The sequence below is a fragment of the Harpegnathos saltator genome, unplaced genomic scaffold (genome assembly GCF_003227715.2).
Source record: "Harpegnathos saltator strain DR-91 unplaced genomic scaffold, Hsal_v8.6 scaffold677, whole genome shotgun sequence".
Classification (NCBI taxonomy): Eukaryota; Metazoa; Arthropoda; class Insecta; order Hymenoptera; family Formicidae; genus Harpegnathos; species Harpegnathos saltator.
Window position 1 is genome coordinate 700,508 of NW_020230512.1, and position 21,994 is coordinate 722,501.

Genomic DNA, 21,994 nt, shown 5'->3' on the forward strand with positions numbered 1-21,994 from the left:
ATAGATATTTTGTGAAAAAATCAATTTATATCACTAGTACACTTTATTTAGTTTCAAGAATATATTGTTATAATATAGCCCTGACTTTTATTAACTTTTGTTACTGACTTTTGGAAATTTCAAAATTATCAGATTAACACTATTATGTTAATCAGGGCACTATTGTAACAATATATTCTTGAGACTAAATAAAGCAAGAAAGTGTAGTACCATTTTTTCTTCTGGCAAATAGTTAGCGAGATATCGTAAGTTAAATATTGAAAAAGTTATCAAGTTTTCCTCAAATATCTCAAAAAATATTAGGCAAATAAAAAAATGTTTTAGACAAAGGTTGTTCAAATTAATTGGTAGAAAAAACAGTGTAATAAAAAATAGGAGTTCCCATTAAAAAAATGTAAGTTGACCTTCAAATGACCTTCAAAGTCGAGATCAAGGTCAAATTTGGGGTCATAAAAAACAGAACTTTATAAATCTTAAAACTTTTGTTCGGGTCATTTTTCCCTATAGTGCATAAATTCTGAGATAGAGGGGGGGTTCGTTACTTTTGGAAAACTTGGTATATAAAGGCACTCTTGAAGAAAATATTTTGTTTTAAAGAAAAACTCTTTCTCTTCCAAAAAGCATTGTCGAAGCAACTCTTCCATAGGCGGAAGAACTCGAAATGCAATACAATGTATATACCTTTAGCACGGCGCTTCGTTCAACGATGGCGTTCTAGCGCGGAGGATCCAGGACTTTCTTTCGTAGCAAAAGGATTAACTCGACGGGAATTTACGTGGCTCGACGTTTCCCATTAAAAAATTGCGAAGCACGAGGGCGAGTGCAGTGGCTGAGATAGCCAGATGCGATAATCGTACACTTATTCGTGCCCTGCCTTACACAGAATCAATTGTCCTGTTTCGCATAGTATAAATAACCTGAGATGGCCCCTGCCGGCGGTGCGGCAAACAAACATTACCGCAGGCCCGTTGTAACGTGAGAATTACGTTAAACTATGTATAGCGCGACACGAAGAAATGGATCGACGAGCTGCGAATCGCCGATCGTGCGAAAATGCGCCCGCTCTCTCTCTTCCCTCCGTTCACGCATTCACGATCAGTGACAGCTCACTTGCGCGAATAATCTGATTACCATAAATTGAATTTTATTGTATCTCATTTCATTGTTATTCGTTTCGGTGACTAATCGCCTTCTTTGGACGAACGGTAAAATGGCGCCTTCAGCAAACGCAACGGTTGCATAATGCTTGAGTAATTCGTCAACATAATTGGTCTAATTTAAGGATCTAGCGGTAAAAACCAATAATCGCTGACGACCTCATCGATCGCCTCGTTCACCAATACGCAGCCAATAGACCTGTTCTAAAACCGGTTTCGGAAACTTTGACTTTAGTTATGAGGTTGATAGGCCTTAAAACATTAACTTTGATACGTTCCGTAGTTAATCAGCTGATCAAGACCTACTAGCTTCGGGGTATCGGGGAGGGAATGCAGGCGTAGTTCCCCTGACTCCCTTCACCACGGTCCGAGCAGTAAGCACCCCGCAGGGGTTTTAGTCGGTAGAAGTCCGACATAACCCCCGCCCTCCCCAAGGGGCGGGGATATCCATGAGGATTTCTCCTGCGTGACTAAAAAAAAAAAAGGGCCCACTAACTTTATAACTAAAACCAAAGTTTCCGAAACCGATTTCGGAGCGAACCTAAGGTCTACTTCGCGACTGAGAACAATTGAATCCGCTGTAACTAAAGGATAATTCACACGATGCTATTTTTGACGCTTGACGCTGGCTTCTTATGTCGCCAGCTTCTCACTTTCCTAGAGAGAATTTCTGGCTGACAAAGTCGCTACCGTTGGAGCATTTACACGATGCTGATAAACAGCGTTTAGTCGCTAGCGTTTTAAGGAGAATTTTGCGGAAACGATCAGTTAAAAGGATCATGGAATCACATAAAGGATCAAGGAATGACATAGTTCAAGCTGCTGTCGTGCTTGCATCATGGTTATCTGCCCATCTCGCATGGGTTTGTTGGAATATTCTTTTAATTTAATATTCCAAATGATTGAATAATTTTCCAAAACTTCGAGGAATATTATAATATCATTATTCTTCAGTCTGGTTAATTTTACCGACATTATATTTTGATAATAAGCAGCAACAATATTAAGACAATATTATCCGCACTGAGAACTCACAATGGTCTGCCGGCCGTACGCACGTCTCGCGCACGCGCAGTGTGCTGAATATTCGCTAGCTGCCCGCTGATTTATTCGCTACCGTCTTTATACGGAGCTTCTTTTGACGCTGCTGCTAAAGTCACCCGGCTATTCGCTTGACGCGAGCGGTAAAAGTTGGACATGTTCAACTTTGCCGTAGCGACTAATAGACGCTGCGTCTTCCAAATTTTAGACGCTAATAAAATTCGCTTGACGCGCATAAAAATCGAGCATCTAGAAGTTTTCATCAGCGAATTCGCTGGCGACTTAAGAAGCTTGCTCAAAGCGAGTAAGAGCAGCATCGTGTAAATCACCCTTTACGTACGTAACCTTGAGTTCAATGTGTCGACGAGAGATACGCGCGCGCGAAATCACCGCGACAATCTGGTGAAGCGCGCGCCGTGGTAGCGAGAGATGAGAGGAAATGAGAGATCTCGCCGAGATTTATGGGGACAATTACAAATTCCGCAATGCTCTCGCTCGCACAATTCCCCGGTGATCGCGCGGTCGATTGACTTCGCGCGTCGTCGCGAAACGCGTCTCGCAGAGACCGTTCGTCAAAGTCTGAGAGGAGCTTCGGAGTCACGAGCTAAGCGAAGACTCGCGTAAGCTTTCCCATCGATTTGTAAGCTACAGCGGTGTGGCGATAAAAATCGTATCTGACACAAATTTCACCCTCCCAGTGCATGAGAGACCGGCTTATTGGGTGTTGAAAACTATCGCTCTTCCCCCACCCACCCACCCCTCTCTCTCTCTCTCTCTCTCTCTCTCTCTCTCTCTCTCTCTCTCTCTCTCTCTCTCTCTCTCTCTCTCTCTTTCTCTCTCTCTCTCTCTCGACGTTGAATTATGACGCGATAATGCGAGGTAATCCGTCGTGCGCGAAACAGAGGAATCCGATAACTCAAGTGCAGGATTTGAAATACCGATTCTCATAAAAAACAGTAGTAGTCGTTATCTCACATCCTCTCACGACGTTCTCTCGAGGTCGAGAGTTGCGAGAATCACGCAGTTCGATCGATGCTTTAACCTAGCGACAGGAGGACCTACTTCTGTTTTTTGCCAAATTCTAAGGCGGATACCTTGGAGAATGCTCTCCGACCTTTAATAAGATAACATGGGGAGTAGAAACGATTATAGTCGAACGACCTACGGAATGTGTTACAGACCGTTATCATGTTTCCATTAATTTTTGAGATTCTTTATAATGAAAAATGTGCGCTTTTAATTATTTTAGATATTTGTGGATAGGAAAAGATTTAATGTAAAGTTTTAATGTGAGAGTTAGTAAAAAATTTCATATACAAAACGAATATAATATGTTTAAATGACGACAAACATGTTTTATAAGCTCTGTAAATCTAAAACTAGACAAAATAATTTATTTCGATGATGAACGGTCTCTTTTTCTCAGATTCCCACACAAACATAGGAAAAACCCATGCGACTAATTTAACCTTTAAAGCAATATGTTGGACCACTTGAGGCTTTAATTATCAATAACTTCCTTGATATCCGCAAGAGACATCCGTGTTACTTTTCTCGCAGTAGACAGTTAATGCCAACAAATAAACCACAGGAGCGTGATGTGCCACCCGACGTCCTAAAGAAAAAAAAAAACACAGAAACAGAAACGTGCATCACTATTATAAATTAAAACACAAAACGACGATGCAAATATGCAAAATGCCATCAGTTTGAAGAGACATCGGTTTGTCTGCGATGCTCGCGGGAAGTGTACGTACACTGTTCAACTGGTACGTTAACGAACGTCAATGTTAACGAACTTGTCGGAAAACTCAAACAGAGTTCTTAAAGAATATAATTTTGTGATATAATAAATAACTATTTATATTTTCGTTCTTGTTAGTTTAATAAATCATGTTTGATCTAATTAATCATCGAAATGAAATATTTTGTCCAGTTTTAAATTTAGGCGACTTGTAAAACATATTTGTCATCATTTAAATATATTTTATTTCATATAACATTTTTTATATAACAAATAACTATTTAATATCTTTTATACAAAAACTAATTATTTACATTTCGTTAGTTTAATTAATTTTGTTTGAGCTAATTAATTATCGAAATAAAATATTTTGTCTAGTTTTAGATTTACAGAGCTTATAAAATATGTTTGTAAACATTTAAATATTTAAATTTTAATCATTTAAATTTTATTCGTTTTGTATATGAAATTTTTTACTAATTCTCACATTAAAACTTTACATTAAATCTTGTCCCATCCACAAATATCTAAAATAATTAAAAACACACATTTTTCATTATAAAGAATTTCAAAAATTAATGGAAACATGATAACGGTCTGTAAGACCAATATTACTACTAGTGTGATTTCTTCGAACATATCAGTTTAAAGGTTAAAGAAACGTTTTCGAGTACATCGAGAGAATATTTCTCCTCCATGGCGTATACTAAAAAACGGCAGTATCATGTCATAAAACAAGCGCACCTTTTCTGATCACGGCGGCCGTTATAACCTCGTGAGAAAGCCGCGACGTCCTTTCGTTCCTTCGGCTGTCCTCATCGCGTGTCCTGACCGACGTCCCAGTCCAATTGAGCACAATCCATCCTAAGATCGTGCCAGAAATGCGTATCGCATATACGCACCGTTATTCGCAAGAACATGCAAAAGTGCGCGAGTATGCGTGAGTATACCCAGTCGAGCATTTCCATTTGACCTCGCAGTCGTCCTCTCGTCGCGAATCGCGAACGCGAGTCGAAGCCGAAGCAGCACCGAGCCGGCAGTATGCCATTCTGAGATATTGACCTATTTCGAGTTGGCGTGCAACGGATAAATCGAAAGGTTGCGTATCGGCTATTGCTACACGTACGCGATGTCTTAAATGGTGACGATTGCGCCGCTCGAACGTTTCCCTCCGTTCGTGAACCGCTCGCGTCTTCCATGACGCGCAAAAATAACCTTAGCGCGAGATAAGTGGAGAGAATAGGTGTTTCTCGGTATGTGCGAAGTCAACTTGCGTCTTCGCCTTCGTGCCGCGTTCCTTAAATTCAGTGTCTCGGTTTGCGCGTTCGTTAAGGGATTAGGCCATCTTGGACGAGTCAAAATCATTGTCATTTCCGGGAATTTCTTCCGAAGACATGACAAAAGAAACATAAAAATGAAAATACGGTATTTATTAAGCAACTCTTTAAGGGAAAGAATATATTTTTTTTGTAATTATTTTGTTTGTAATTAGTTTGTTTGTAATTATTTTCTAATTATTTTTGTAATTATTTTGTAATTATTTTAAACAAAATAGCGACGTTGAAGCCGAGACACTTTTTGACCGACGCTTTCAGCGGTGTTCAGTTTGACGACTACAGCATTGGATGTAAAACAGAAACGAAAAAATTTTTATTATCTGCATGCCAAAAACTGAAGAAATACATATGCATTTTATGAAATATTAAAAATTTTTTTGCAATTAACACTTTTGCACGAAATTTTTAGGTCAAAACATGAAATATTTTTTGTGTTTACCATTTCTACAAAAAGTATTTACCATTTCCATAAAAATAAATATTTCTAAATATCCATATGTACTTCTTCAGTTTCTGGCATCTAAATAATAAAAATTTTTTCATTTTTATTTTACGTCTAATGCTGTAGCCATGAGACTGAACACCACTGAGAGCGTCAAAAGGGCTCCCAGTGTCGACTTCAACGTCGACATTTTATTTAAAATATTTACAAAAAAATACTTTTTTTCCCTTACAGAGTTGCCTGATAAATACCTTATTTTCATTTTTGTATTTTTTTATGTCCTCAGAAAAAATTCCCGGAAATGACAGTGATTTTAACTCGTCCAAGGTGGCCTAATTCCTTAAGAAGAGAGATTTGTTCCGAGTCGATCGAGGACGGCAGCGTCGTTGGAGTGAGGTCGCTGAAAGGAGATTACGATTTTTAATTACTTAGCCGTTTCGCGTATTGACCGGCCGGCCGGCATTTTACCGAGTTTTCCCCAGCGCACGACAAGAGTTCTCTCGGCGAGCTCGCACGATAATTAATTTCAAGAGAGCTCAGTTTATTCTGCCGGCGGCAGCTGCGAACGATGCGATGCTTTTGCCCGTGTTTAAGCTGCGATTCCTCGCGCCACGGGGAGCAGCGTGGGAGAAGCTTATGCACATACCAACTGTACTTCTTTTTCAAGTAATAGCGAGATTATTAGGAATTCACCGCCAACACCTCGAAACCATCGCGCAAGAAAGTGAGGCGTTTCGGGTGAGGCGAGCCGGTGAGGCGTTCCAGCGATCCCGACCAGATGTATCATTCACTCCTTAACGTGCAGCCTGGAGCACTCGAGATTATTCTACCTAGTTACTTGTAATGCAACATCGCCGTGCTGCTTGCAAACACATGAACCGAGTTGAATTCCGTGCCTGCGAAATAAAAACAAAATTACACCGTGCCGTGAGGGAACTCGGCGCGCCCCGTGCGGAAGTTCCTCCCGTCGTGACGTTCTGACGTCCGGTTAATCTGGCAGGCAACTTGCAGCTTTTATAATTCACTTATTATTATGTAACTATGGATCTATTAGGTGCTTTGGATAATTTTCGCTGTATTTTTGTTTGAAAACACATTTATTTCAATTATAAAATAAATTGGTTGATAAATCAAAATATTTATTATTATTATTTCATATCGTTTTATATTACTTTTTCCCATCTTCCTGAGGTGAAGAGATGAATTTCGCAACGATAGAACAGCGTTCAGGTCTTGAAACAATCCATTCATCTACCTACTTTTGGGCTTACTTCGTAATTTTGAAAACGTGTGTCTTGAAGGGCATGTTACATTGAACAGAACAAAAAGTAACCAGACGGGGCCAAGTCTGGAGAAGACTCACCGTGCAGAAGAACCTTCCATTCCAGCTCTGTCAGCGTTTCCTTCACGACTTTTGCAACATATGGGCGGGTATTATCGTGCAACAGAGTCACTTTTCTTTTGTTGTATGCGATTTGTAGTCGTTTTTGATCTAACGATAGCTTCAAACTGTATAATTGTTGTCGATATTGATCTGTCGTAACAGTTTCATTCGGTTTTAAGAACTCATAATACATAACACCTTCTTGATCCTACCAAATACAGAGCTATGTCTCATGACCATGAATATTGCGTTTTGGCGCCGATGTGGATATTTTGTCTGGGTCTACCCATGATTTTTAGTGTTTATGATTATCATAATGGATCCACTTTTCATCACCAATGACAATCCGGTACAAAAAACTATTTCTTTCTGCCTGACAATCAGAGGAATGGCAATGGATACATGATTCAACATATTTCGCTTTCCAAAAAAGGTCGTCGAAAAATGATTAAAATATGAATTTGTTAGAAAATAAATGAACTTTAGACCTCATATATCATCATTGTACCAAAGAACAGATTTTCCAAAGCAACGTAACAGTTAAAAAACAAATTTTTTTTTCTTATTAATCAAAGTCTATTTTCAACAGTCGCTATTTTGTAAAACAGTCTTTATAATTCACTTTTAAGTTTTTGGTTGTTGACAAGAAATGTCCAAGCTTTAATTTGAATTTTGTTTCATCTCAATAGGATGATTTTTGGTTGTTATCACTATTGAAAAATATTACAAAACTGTGCTAAAATTTGGTGACCCATTCTTTTTTTTTGCGGGTGAGTGTCTATAAGAATCTGTAAAATTTAACGATACATCAAAGGCAACAATATGTTCAAGAAAAATAATATAAACTAAAATAACAATATATCAAAATATAGATATATAGAGGGTGTCCCATTTTAATGTCTCACCCTAAATAACTCTTCAGTATTGAAGTTTCAAGGAAAATGATCTGAATAGAAGTTATAAGGATTTAAATGAGCTACCTTATGATGATCTTGACATTGACCTTGACCTCTATTTTCAAGGTCATTTGGAGGTCAACTTGCGTTTTTTAAATGGGAACCCTTATTTTTTATTACACTGTCTTTTTTCTACTAGTTAATATGAACAACTTTTGTCTAAAACATTTTTTTATTTGTCTAATATTTTTTGAGATATTTGAGGAAAACTTGATAACTTTTTCAATATTTAACTTACGATAGCTCGCTAACTATTTCTCGGAAGAAAAAGTAGTACTAGACTTTCTTACTTTATTTAGTCTCAAAAATATATTGTTACAATAGCGCCCTGATTTTTGTTAATTTAATGATTTTGAAATTTCTAAAAGTCAGTAAATTAACAAAAGTCAGGGCGCTATTGTAACAATATATTTTTGAGACTAAATAAAGTAAGAAAGTCTGGTACCACTTTACCTTCCGACAAATAATTATCGAGATATTGTAAGTTAAATATTGAAAAAGTTATCAAGTTTTCCTCAAATATCTCAAAAAATATTAGACGAATAAAAAAATGTTTTAAACAAAAGTTGTTCAAATTAATTGGTAGAAAAAATCAGTATAATAAAAGATAAAGTCTTCTATTTAAAAAACACAAGTTGACCTTCAAATTACTTTGAAAATAGAGGTCAAGGTTAAAATCAAGGTCATCATAAGGTAGCTCATTTAAATTCCTATAACCTTTATTCAGATCATTTTTCTTGAAACTTCAATACTGAAGAGTTATTTGGGGTGGGACATTAAAATGGGATACCCTGTATATACATAAATATATATATGTATATATATATATGTAGGAATATTCCACCTATCTGAGCAATGTAAACAGCTCTTTCCGAAGATTGCCCTCAGATAATTCTCGTCTTAGAGAACGCTCGCTCAACAACTGCGTAAGGCTTTGAATCTTATCATAACCGATCACCGCGGGTAAGTTCATCATCGTTGACTCGCGACGGTCACTTCATGTGTTTCTCTCATTCGAAAGTGCTCAAATTGTTTCGCAGCCGAGTGTACGTGACGGAAAATTTTCTATTTGTTTGATATCTCGTAGATACTGTGAATATTATAACTACTGAAATTTTCAAATACTCGCTCGCCGAACACACGTAGTGCGTATCAAAACTTATCTTTTTGGAATGTACCAATAATTAGTCGATTCACGAAGAAAAACAAAGTTGAGCGGTGCGATTGTACAAAAAGATTATTACGCCGAGCAAGTTGTGAAAGGACAAAATCTCGATTAAGAGAGAATCGATAGGAAGAAACCGGAGCAGTCCTTGAAGAGCGATCCGTGCTGCAAACGTTAAGAAAAGGGAACAGTATTAAAAAGTACATGAATATGTCTCATAAATGTAATTCTTGCGGACAAAACTTCAATTATATGGATTTCATAAATCATCTCATTGAGGTCGCTGAACATTGGATAGAGATAATGAGCCATTGCGACTACGAAACCAACGATGAGGTAACCATGCAAAAGTACATTATACGAAACCTCAAGGACTGTTACATGTACATTCAATAATTCTATAACTTTGTTTACAATCTACAGGAGAATGTGCAGAGCCATATTCGTGATCATTCTAACGAACAAGAAGAAAGCAATATTATAGACCCGGAACCGTCTTTGGAGAGTGATCCATGCTGCAAACATTTCAACAGAAACAACTGCATTGAAAATAATATGCTTCACGAATGTGATGTTTGCAACCAAAGATTCCGTAGAAAGAATGAGTTGACGAATCATTTAATGGAGGAACACAAAGATTTAATGCACCAATACGAACAATACAACTACGACACCAACGATGAGGTAACCTTGCAAAAGTACATTATACGAAAGTGCAAGGACGGTGACATGTGTCCTTAGTAAGCCTGTAATTTTGTTTATAATCTACAGGAGGTTCTGCAGAGCCACACACATAATCATTCTAATAAACAAGAAGAAAGCAATATTATAGAAGCGGAACTGTCGTTGGAAAGTGACCCGTGCGGCAAACATTCCAGTAGAAACAGTTGCATTGAAAGCAATATGCCTCACGAATGTGATGTTTGCAACCAAAGCTTCCGTAGAAAGAATGAGTTAGCGAATCAATTAATGGAGAACTATAAAGATTCGATGCACCAATATGAGCATTGTAACTACGAAACCAACGATGAGGTAACCATGCAAAAATACATTATACGAAAGCGCAAAAACAGTTACATGTGTCCTTAGTAAAGCTGTAACTTTATTTATAATCTACAGGAAGAATTGAAAAGCCAAATACGTGATCATATTAAGGAACAAGAAGAAAGCAATATTATAAACCCGAAACCGTCTTTGAAAAGTAATCCGTGCGGCAAACATTCCAACAGAAACAGCTGCATTGAAAATAATATGCCTCATGAATGTGATGTTTGCAATCAAAGGTTCCATAGAAAGCAAGAAATGATACATCACTTAATGAAGGTTCATAAACGTAAGTTATATAGATGCAGCCTTTGCAACTACGATAGCAACCAGAAGGAACACTATCAATATCATATTATACGAGTGCACGAGAACAATTATAATTATATATGTCCTGAACAAGGCTGTATATGGAAGTTCAAAGTAAAAAGGGATCTAACGAGGCACATACGATTTGTTCATTCTAACAAACAAAAGGAACGCAATAGTGCGGGCTCAAAACCGTCTTCGCAGAATGACTCATGCGGCAAACATTCCAACAAAAACGGTAGCAATGAAATATACAAAAAAAATCCCACGCAATGCCTAGTCTGTAATCAAAGATTCAGTAAAAAGCAAAAGTTGATGCATCATTTAATGGAGGTCCACGGATGTCGGACAACATTCAACTGCAGCGATTGCAAGTACGGATCCAACAGAAGGAACGATCTTCAAAAACACATCGCACGTATGCACAGTTACGACTATGTGTGTACTGAGGCCGGCTGTAACAGAAAACATAAAAAGGTATTTGGAAAAACACATGCAACATGCTTATCTTAATAATCAGAAGAAAACCATTAGTGCCGAATAGCAGTAGAATCGTCCTATGCAGTAACATTCTACAGGAAGTAGAAGCATTGAAAATCGTATACCTATATGTGCCTCACCAATGTAAAAGCTACAACTAAGATTTCGATAGGTATAAATATTTGAAACACTACCACACTATCTACTGGGAGGACCTCACATATATAACTGGACGTTTGCAATTATACAGGGTGTCCCAAAGGTAACGTACCACCCTAATAACTCTTCAGTATTGAAGTTTCAAGGAAAATGATCTAAATAAAAGTTGTAGGGATTGAAGTGAGCTACCTTATGATGATCTTGACATTGACCTTGATCTCTATTTTCAAGGTCATTTGGAGGTCAACTTGCGTTTTTTAAATGGGAACCCTTATTTTTTATTACACTGTTTTTTTCTACTAGTTAATATGAATAACTTTTGTCTAAAACATTTTTTTATTTGTCTAATATTTTTTGAGATATTTGAGGAAAACTTGATAACTTTTTCAATATTTAACTTACGATAGCTCGCTAACTATTTCTCGGAAGAAAAAGTAGTACTAGACTTTCTTACTTTATTTAGTCTCAAAAATATATTGTTACAATAGCGCCCTGATTTTTGTTAATTTAATGATTTTGAAATTTCTAAAAGTCAGTAAGTTAACAAAAGTCAGGGCGCTATTGTAACAATATATTCTTGAGATTAAATAAAACAAGAAAGTCTAGTACCACTTTTTCTTCCGACAAATAGTTAGCGAGATATCATAAGTTAAATATTGACAAAGTTATCAAGTTTTCCTCAAATATCTCAAAAAATGTTAGACAAATAAAAAAATGTTTTAAACAAAAGTTGTTCATATTAATTAGTAGAAAAAGACAGTGTAATAAAAAATAAGGGTTCCCATTTAAAAAATGCAAGTTGACCTTCAAATGACCTTGAAAATAGAGGTCAAGGTTAAAGTTAATGTCATCATATGATATCTCACTCAAATCTCTACAGCTTTCATCCAGATCATTTTCCTTAAAACTTTAATACTGAAGAGTTATTAGGGTGGTCCGTTACTTTTGGGACACTGTGTATCTAACATGAAACAGCATTTGCACGAATATCATACTGCACGAAAGCATATGCATAACTATGACGAGGTATATAATAAGGAAGGCTACCATAAGAAGTTCAAACACGAATAAGATCTGAAGAAAAAAGTAAAATATGATCACTGGAATAATTCCTATTAGTACCGAAAATATGGTCATGTAAGCTCTAGTTTTTTAAAGCACAAGAGGCAGACAGTCGTTTCAAGTGTAGAGAAAATAGAAGAAGGGCGCGATGAAACTGTTTATGCATAAGTTACACATTCCACACAAACACACACACATGCGCTCAATCACATATACGCTTAATGCATTCACATGCAGACAATGCCCACGTTTAATAAACATTCCAAACAAATGCCTTTGTAGAATTATATTTTTAGCCCTTTTTAAAATTTATTTTTATCCTTCAACATTTGTTCCTAATAATTCTACATTTCGTATATTTTCTTACGTACGTACGTACGTGCGTGTACGTGCGTGTACATATGCGTGTACGTGCGTGTGCGTGTGCGTGTGCGTGTGCGTGTGCGTGTTCGTGCGTGCGTGCGTGCGAGCGTGCGAGCGTGCGAGCGTGCGAGCGTGCGTGCGTACGTGCGTGCGTGCGTGCGTGCATGCATGCGTGCGTGCGCACATTTGTGCGCACGTGCATTCATGTGTGTACACGCAAGTTCACATCCAACTTTCTGTGTAGATTAAAAAAAGCGATACACAGGAAAGAGTTGGAGGATGGCTATATGACATACATTATATATGTATATTGTTATGCAAATTATGGTTACATCATTTAATAAGATATTGTGGCATTGATATAATTTCATTGTATTAGTTTGTGCTTTGACTAGGATATAATAAAAAGAAAAAATTATATATGTATATTATAACATATATGTTGACATTTAAATATAACATTTATGTTACAAACTTTTACTGAATGAAATTGTCATGGTGATATTGCTAGTAAACATGGCATAGCATAGGAATATAAGATTACGCATACATATACTGTCTTTTATTGTATTATATAATATTATGTTGCATTATTTTACAGTAACTTATATATTACTTTGTATTCATGCAATGTTACTATAGTTCAATACTTTAGTGCCAATTGTATGGTATATGACTGACATATTAATTTCATTTATATTTATTCTTAGATGTTGTGTCTTGCACTGAGATTTGATTATATGTAAATTTTAATATATTTTTGTTATATATATCATCTCTGTTATATATATCATCTATGTGTTTATAATAAAACCTTAATATATAGGATCTTTCACACCATGCATGCTAGCCGTTTTTGGGAAAAATATACATTTTAGAAAAATATGTTATATAGAAAAAATGTAGAATGTTAAACAGCGTATTATACAATAGCATCAATATTATCTTATACAGTGCTGTCAAGACCCTATGAAGGTCACATTTAATTTTTTTAATGGAATCCAAACTTTTTCATTGCATATTCTTGTAACGTAGCTCGAGAGCTTTTCAAGACATTATTATTATACAAACTATTTTTTATTAAGTATTTTACAAGGTACTAGATTAAAAATGGTCGAATTTACATTTCTTTTGTGATATACAGAGTATGAAAATGTTTTTGCGCTAGTTCTGACTGTTTATATATTTCTGACTATTGATATAGTAAATATCAAATAACATAAATATGTTTTGTCGTAGACCATTTAAAGAAAGATATGAAACTGATACAAACAGAAATTTATCATTTGTCATGCAATTATGGTTCATAATCAACGTAGGAAATATGTTCTTAAATGAGAAAGGTTTTGATATGCTTATGATTTTGAATGAATATCATCAAAATCACAAAGCAGCCGCACATCCGTACAGAGAGAGGTACCCACAACGAGAATCGCACAGTCTCGGGAAGTTTTTAGATGTCTTTTCTTTCGGGTTCCAACAAGTGGTGTGTTTCAGCCTCAATAAAATCAAAAGCAGGAAATTAGACGGCCTAGAGAGGTGAAAAATAGCTAATCCTTACTGCTGCTACTATGCGTCCTCATGAATCAATTAAAAGAATTTTGATTAATAACAAGTCAAACAATAATTTAGAGGATTTTGAATATCTATCGTTATGATACTTGTCACGTTAATTTTTGCATTATCCAACAAAGAGAGACAACATGATGGAGCGAATCCGAGACGCTTGCCAATTACTGAGCCCCGAGGAAGTTTTATGAGCTACTGACAGTGTTAAAACACGGCTGCAGCAATGTGTTTATCAAGGTGGCAGGCATTTCGAATATTTCTAAATAGTCAGAAACATGCCAATATATTTCCATACTTTGTATATCACAAAAGAAATATAAACCCGATCATTTCTAATCCAACAACTTGTAATATACGTAATAAAAAATAGTTTATAATAGTGTCTTGAGGAGCTCTCGAGTTGCGCTACAAGAATATGCAATAAAAAGGGGAGAGATCTATTAAAAAAAATTGAAAGTAATCTTCACAACCTTGACAGCTTTTATATAACAATTTTTTCTATAATGTATATTTTTCGAAAACAAGACGGTTGTCGTTGGTGGTCTAAAAGACCCTGTATAACAAAATTTGTTAAATAGTCAGAACACATTTTTTTATTCAACGTCCTGAAACATCTTAGAAACGTTCCACATCATTATTAGAATTGCTTTACAACATGTCATTCTTTGGAGACAAATAACTGGTGTATATGCATTGGAGTGAAGAATGACTATAGCGCATCAATATTCGTCGCATATCGAAAGTATTCGAATTTGTATGTGCATTTCCGCTAATTTACAATAATAATTTTTAATAAAATCCATAGTCTTACTAAATACCACTTCACTTTTCTAAAAATAATCTCTCAGAAAGTAGTCTTTGCTTCATGTGGAGTACAGAGAACGTCAGACCATTGCCGTGACGTGCAATTAAGGCGTACTTTGAACTCTATTTACGCCTTTCGATTCTTCACAGAAATGAATTGCTTCTTAACAGGTCGTCGACCATGTAGACCTGCGTCTTACAGGCGACGACATACAGTCTGTAAAGTAAAAGCGTGTACGGATTAATGTGTACTTCTATACCCTTCTGTTTTAATTTTGCTGCTCCTTGTCGCAATGTTAAGGTCGGGTTCCGCTTAAACAAATTCACAATTTTTTTTTCCATATTCGGCGTCACTTTGCCTATCGAGCCACGTTCTGGCAAGTCGTCGACACTTTTGATCTTCTTATATTGCTGAACCCACTTAGCGACGAACGATTTTGACTTTCTCACGTATTTAGCAGCTATTGCATATGACATTTTTGGTCCTTTGAGGTGGGAACAAAGGAACACAGCCTCGTAGCGCGATGCGCATGCGGTACTCATGGCGGTTAATGTGTTTCTCAGGTTAGAGTTCGACGCCAATTGAATCTTTTGTGACAAAGCATTCACGGCAAAGATTTCATCTATCGGTTCACAAAAAACTAAGACGATATTTCAAGCCAACTGCCATTTATGCCGTACACGATCTTACTTTACTTTACAGACTGTATGTTATGTACAGATGAATTTGACTGTTCTGGATTCAATATTTCTTTAATAATGTCCGGTCCCGTGACATGTTGATTGTTGCGAGATGTACGCAAAATGTGACGATCACCGGGAGAAAGAGTATGCGGATGGCCGTGTGTTTTCTTATTATAACAAAACCTTCCTGAAGCTTTAAACGCTCTTAAGTAACTTGATCATCGCTGATTTGGAAAAGCCTAACTGCCGGGAGATTTCTCCATGCCCTTGTTTGCGACTCTCTATGATAAATTTTCATTGTCGTTCGTCCATCTTCTAAGATACTACTAAACTAATGTTTACAGCCGTGCTGAAATAGCGACAAAATACATAAACATGACATAAACAAAGGTGATCCACGGACGATTTTGGGACAATTAATATAATGTTCTGAATATCATAATATATGTTGCTAAATTTTCTCATACATTACACACAAAGTATATATGATACAAGCTACCTGTTGCAAAAATGAATCTAATTTCTTTACTATAAAGAAAGTTATGTTAAAACATCCTAAAGGTGATATATTTTTGGTCGGTACTGTACATAAAGTTAAAAATACATGAGTATATAAATATACATAAATATATAACAATACACGATATATAAAAATATGTAACAACATATAGTATGTAACAAAATATATCACAATATATACAAAATAGCAATACATACAGTTATATTGCTTTTGAATGTTCCGCCTATTTGAACAATGTAAACAGCTTTTTCCGAAGATTATCCTCGGACAGTTTTTCGCTCAGAGAGCACTCGCTCAACAACTGTATAAGAGTTTAATTCTTATCATGACCGATCACCGCGCATAAGTTTATGATTGGTGACTCGCGACGGCTACTTCATGTTTCCCTCTTGAAGAAAGTGTTCAAACTGTTCCGCAGCCTTGTAGCTGACGCGACCTTTTCTGTTTGTCTGATATCTCGCTATTGGATACTGTGAATATCACAGCTACTAATGATTTCAAATAGTCGTTCGTCGATCTTACAAAGTGCACATAAAATCTTTAAGAGGTACTAATAATAAGTCGAATCACGAAGAAAAATAAAGTTGAGCGGTGTGGTTATACAAACGGATTATTGTGCCGAGCAAGTTGTAAAAGGGCAAAATCTCCATTAGGAGAGAATCAATAGAAAGAAAACGGAACAACTTTGAAGAGCGATCCGTGCGGCAAACGTTAAAAAAGGGAGTAGCATTAAAAAGTGGATATGTCCTACGAATGTATTTCCTGCGGACAAAGGTTCGGTCAGATGAATTTCACAAAGCACCTCATTGAGGACGAAGAATGTTGGATAAAAATATGGGACCATGGCAACAATGAAACCAACGATGAGGTAATCTTGTAAAAGTATATTATACTAAAGCGTAAAGACAATTATACATGTCGTTAGTCCATAGTAAGGCTGTAACTTTGTTCATAATGTGCAGAAAAAACTGGAAAGCGATATACATGTTCATTCACAAAAACAAGAAGAAAGTAATATTATAGGCCCGGAACCATTTTTAAGCAGTAACACGTATGACATACATCCCAGCACAAGCAGCGGCATTCAAGAGAGCAAAAATATACTTTACGAATATGATGATTACAACCAAAAGTTTTGTAGAAAGAATGAGTTGACGAATCACTTAACGCAGAAACACAAAGGTGTAATGCACCAATGCGATCATTGCAACTACGAATTCAAGGATGAGGTAAATCTGCAAAAGTGTTAAACATTGTACAAAACTCAAAGACGGATACATGTGTCTTCAGTAAAGCCGTAATTTCCTTTATAATCTGCAGAAACATCTGATGAGCCACATACGATATGTTCATCCTAACATCCAGGAGGAAACTAACAGTGCGCAGCCGGGACCTTCTTGGGAGGATGGTCAGTACAGCAAATATTCTAACAGAAATAGTTGCATTGAAAACAACAGGCCTTACGAATCGTGTAAAGTTTGCCAGCAGAGGTTTCATAGAAAGTTAGAATTGATATATCATTACAAAAATGTCCACCAACGTTTGATGCATCAATGTGAACATTGCGCCTACGAAACCAACAATGAGGTAACTCTGCAAAAATACATTGTACGAAAACACATGGACGGTTACATGTATTGTCAGTAAGTCTGTAACTTTGTGTATAATTTGTAGGAGGATCTGAAAAGCCACATGCAATTTTATCATTCTAACGTCCAGAAGGAAAGTAATCGTGGGGAGCACGGACCATCTTGGGAAAGTGATCCCTGTGGCAAACATTCCAGCACAAACAGCTGCATAGAAAACAATATGCCCTACGAATGTGATGTTTGTGACCAAAGGTTTCATAAAAGATATGAATTAATATATCACTACAAGAATGCCCACCGACGTTTAATGTACCAATGTGAACATTGCATATACGGAACTAACGATGAAGTAAATCTGCGGAAATGTTACCATATACATTGTACCAAAATGCAAAGACCGTTATATGTGTTCTCAGCAAGGATATAACCTTTTTATAATCTGCAGGAAGATATGAAGAGCCACATACGTGATCATTCTAACAACCAAGAAGAAAGCATTATTATAGACCCGGAACCGTCTTTGAAGAGTGACTCGGGCGTCAAACATTCCAGGAAACACAGCTGCATTGAAAACATACCTCACGAATATGATGTTTGCAACCAAAAGTTCCGCAAAATTAATGAGGTGACGACGAATCACTTAATGCAGGACCACAAATATTTAATGCATCAATCTGAATATTGCAACTACCAAACCAACAATGAAATAATCTTGCTAAAATATTATTCATTATAGGAAAACGCAATGGTTATATGTGTTCTCAGTAAGACTATAACTTTCTTTATAACCTGCAGGAGCATCTGGAGAGCCAGGTACAATGTGTTCATCCAAACATCCAGGAAGAAGATAATAGTGCGGAGCCGGGACCGTCTTGGCAGAGTGATACGTATGGCAAACATGCCAGCAGAAACAGCTGCAGTGAAAACAATATGCCTTACGAATGTACTGTTTGCAACCAGAGGTTTGATAGAACGTTAAAATTGGCATATCACTACAAGAATGTCCACCAACGTTTAATGCCCCATTGTGAACATCGCGCCTACGAAACCAATGATGTAACTCTGCAAAAATATTATACATTATACGAAAGCGCAAGAACGGTTATATGTGTTCTTAGTAAGAGTACAATTTTGTTTATAATTTACAGAAAAATCTGAAGGACCATGTACGACGCGTTTATCCTAATGTCCAGAAGGAAAGTAATAGTTCAGAGCCGGGACCGTCTCGCGAGAGTGAGCCCTGCGCCAAATATACCAGCATAAATAATAACAAAAAAAAGTACAAATTAGATTGGAAATGTCAAGTTTGTAATCAAGAGCTCTCTGGCAACCAAAAGTTGATGCATCACCTAGCAGAAGTCCATGGAATTCAGGCAAAATTCAATTGTAGCCAATGCAACTACAAAACCAACTTACACTATCTTTATTATCGTCATTGGAAAGCAATGCATGAAGACAATTACGACTACCCGTGTACTGAACCAGGCTGTGAACGGGCGTACAAAACACGAACAGGTCTGTGGAGACACATGCATGTTAAGCATTCTAACGAACAAGAGAAAAGCAATATTGTGGACCTGAAACTGTCTTCAGAGAGTCATCCGTGCGGCAAACATTCCACCAGAAAGAGCAGTGTTGAAACGTATGAAAGAAAACCTGCACTATGCCCAGTCTGCAACCGAAGGTTTCGTTTTCAGAAAGAGCTAATAGATCACTTAATAAAAGACCACGGCCGTCGAACGATATACAACTGCAGCCATTGCAGCTATGAAACTAATCACAGGCAAAGCTATGAAAGGCATAATAAACGAAAGCACGAAGACAATTACGACTACGTGTGTACTGTGCCCAACTGTAACTGGAAGGGCAAACTTCAGTGTGATCTAATACGACACATGCAAAGAGTTCATCATAATAAACAAAAGAAAAGCGGAAGTACGAACGCGGAGCCGTCCTTGGAGAATGACTCATGAATCAAACATTCCAGAATAAGAAATAAACAGCAATAAAGAGCCCAAAAATGTGATTAAGGTTTTGATAGAAAGAAAGAGTTGAAACATCATCTCTGAGAGGGGGAGGCCATAGAAGAACTGACTGCAGCGACTGCAATTACACATCTAACAAAAAACAGGACTTGCAATATCACATTGGACGAAAGCACGTGTACAATTACCACTACGTATTTATTAATAAAAGCTGTTACAAGAAGTTCAAACTTGAATAGGATCAGAAGAAAAACGTAAAATATAATCACTCGCATGACTCTTAATAATGATGAAAATATAATCATGCTAACTCTAGTTTTTTATAAAAGATACACGGATGTGCAGAAAAATTCAAAAATAGCCTGTACCATCTGTGGTAATATCATACACAGGTAAAGTTTATTTAATCGTTTACTGATGTATGTTGACAGGGCAATTACTTGTTCTGTTTGCAATAAGATATTTGGTACGAAGGGCAAAATGCGGAATTCATTCGTTGTACCACGGGCCAACGATTCTACTTCTGCAAGCTTTACGGCATGGCATTTGTCCATTCGCAGTTTTTACGCAGTTATATGGAAAGAGGGAGAAAAATGTTCGGAATAACTTCCGATCGAATAATGTCAGTAGATATTGAAGCATTATTGCAAAACTTCTAGATGGACAAGCGATAAACAGGCTGTCGAATTAAGCGTATAAAAAGCATAAAAAACAGTGGTGAAACAGTTTATGCTTCAGCTTCCACACACTCGCTCAAACTTACATCTTGAAACGCACATATGCTCATGCGTGCACACGCACATAAGATATCCGTGTTTAGAAAATATTCGAGAGGGAATTTCTTTGTAGAATTATATTTTTGCCCTTTTTGAATTGTGGTTTTGTTCCTGGACATGTATTCGCAATAGTTCTACATTTTCTATTCTTCTTTATACACGTGCGCAAAATGTTTTATTTATTGTACAATACGTATAACTATACATACAAAAGGAATGGATCTACATAGTGCAATCCTTGAGCTTAATCGAAACCTAAGCCCATGTCATCGTCTTATTCCTCTTCCGGTTCTTTCTTTTTTTTCTCTTCCTTGGTTGGTGCAGCTTTTGGCTGTTGGCAGGTGCTACTGCAGATGGAGGCTCAGCTCCTGCAGGCGCGGCACCAACACCAGATCAAATATCGGTAATCAGTTCTTTAACATCGATTCCTTCCAAAACTTTGGCAACAGCTTTGGCCAGTAAGATTCAACATTAATATTCGCAGCTTTCAAAATAGTTTGTATTTTTTCTCGCGTGCGTGGTGTGTGTATACATGGTTGTGCGCACATATATGTTCATAATTTTCTGTGTAGACTACAAAAACGAGACATATGGAAGAATTGAAGGATGGCTATGTGAGGTACGTCATAGATATATATTTTATTATTTGTGCTAAATGAAACATATAAAACTTTTTTTATAACAAGGTAAAGAAATAGAGTCTGCAAAGTAAGAGCCTGCACGAGTTAATGTGTAGAAAAATTTATTTTTAATGATTTTTAAGTACATGGATTTGTTGTACTCCATGAAAACAAAAATGCTATACCATTAATAATGAGTCCAGTCACCACCGGCTTTGGTAATTGCCTGGCATCTCTGAAGCATACTTTCCACTAAGCTGACTGCGTATTCGTTCGGTAAAGACCTCCAAATGAGACGAATTTTGTCGTGTCAACTGCTGCAAAGTGCACACTCTTTCTCCTCGAAGCTCGTGCTTGAGATATGTCCACACATTTTCAATGGGATTTGCATGTGGCGACTGCGATGGCCAATCATGTGTGACGATGCCAGACTGCTCTTTCCACTCGGCGCAAAGCTTGCTCCGGTGTTTTGGGTCGTTGGCTTCCTGTAAGGTCCAGTCCTCGTTTTTTTTTATGAAGCGTCGTTCAGCAGTCGGCAACAAACACTTCTTATAAATTTTAAGCATTTTCGGAGCATTTAAATTGTATGTAAACAGATGTAATGTTCCAAAAGCCTGTTTCAAAAAGCAGCCCCAAAGATGAACTTTTAAAGGGTGTTTAACAGTCCGTTGTATTAATTTATTGGTCAAGGTTGACCAGGAGCGTCGGATGGCAGTATATCCCCAAACAGAAGCTTCGTCCATAAAGATCACGTTGTTCCAATCTCGATCCAAATTCTCTTTTGCCCAAGCGAGTCTATTCGTC

General features: G+C 36.9%; 3 protein-coding genes across 3 annotated transcripts; 2 read left to right on the forward strand and 1 right to left on the reverse strand.

Moving 5' to 3' along the window:
* The first annotated feature begins 8,995 nt into the window (after positions 1 to 8,995).
* LOC105188862 (zinc finger Y-chromosomal protein 1) lies at positions 8,996 to 11,329 on the forward strand. Its single transcript, XM_011150540.2, has 4 exons — positions 8,996 to 9,562; positions 9,650 to 9,910; positions 9,998 to 10,258; positions 10,346 to 11,329. The coding sequence occupies exons 1-4, from the start codon at positions 9,431 to 9,433 to the stop codon at positions 11,090 to 11,092; spliced, it is 1,401 nt and encodes a 466-aa protein (XP_011148842.1). The 5' UTR covers positions 8,996 to 9,430; the 3' UTR covers positions 11,093 to 11,329.
* Positions 11,330 to 14,648: 3,319 nt separating this feature from the next.
* LOC112589966 (uncharacterized) lies at positions 14,649 to 16,607 on the reverse strand. Its single transcript, XM_025305190.1, has 2 exons — positions 16,418 to 16,607; positions 14,649 to 16,049 (listed from the first exon to the last, which is right to left on the reverse strand). Exon 2 carries the CDS (start codon positions 15,557 to 15,559, stop codon positions 15,161 to 15,163), a length of 399 nt encoding a protein of 132 aa, XP_025160975.1. The 5' UTR covers positions 15,560 to 16,049; positions 16,418 to 16,607; the 3' UTR covers positions 14,649 to 15,160.
* Positions 16,608 to 16,730: 123 nt separating this feature from the next.
* Positions 16,731 to 20,732, forward strand: LOC112589965 (zinc finger protein Xfin-like). The gene is made up of 7 exons (XM_025305189.1): positions 16,731 to 17,088; positions 17,183 to 17,449; positions 17,541 to 17,807; positions 17,895 to 18,158; positions 18,255 to 18,434; positions 18,605 to 18,865; positions 18,958 to 20,732. Exons 1-7 carry the CDS (start codon positions 16,963 to 16,965, stop codon positions 19,780 to 19,782), a joined length of 2,190 nt encoding a protein of 729 aa, XP_025160974.1. The 5' UTR covers positions 16,731 to 16,962; the 3' UTR covers positions 19,783 to 20,732.
* Positions 20,733 to 21,994: the final 1,262 nt, after the last annotated feature.

Bases quoted from the DNA above. Each gene is read 5' to 3' on its own strand.
- LOC105188862 (XM_011150540.2), top strand. From the start codon at position 9,431: ATGAATATGTCTCATAAATGTAATTCTTGCGGACAAAACTTCAATTAT. The intron at 9,563-9,649 runs GTAACCATGCAA...TACAATCTACAG, and splicing joins ACTACGAAACCAACGATGAG to GAGAATGTGCAGAGCCATAT. The intron at 9,911-9,997 runs GTAACCTTGCAA...TATAATCTACAG, and splicing joins ACTACGACACCAACGATGAG to GAGGTTCTGCAGAGCCACAC.
- LOC112589966 (XM_025305190.1), bottom strand. From the start codon at position 15,559: ATGAGTACCGCATGCGCATCGCGCTACGAGGCTGTGTTCCTTTGTTCC.
- LOC112589965 (XM_025305189.1), top strand. From the start codon at position 16,963: ATGTCCTACGAATGTATTTCCTGCGGACAAAGGTTCGGTCAGATGAAT. The intron at 17,089-17,182 runs GTAATCTTGTAA...CATAATGTGCAG, and splicing joins ACAATGAAACCAACGATGAG to AAAAAACTGGAAAGCGATAT. The intron at 18,159-18,254 runs GTAAATCTGCGG...TATAATCTGCAG, and splicing joins TATACGGAACTAACGATGAA to GAAGATATGAAGAGCCACAT.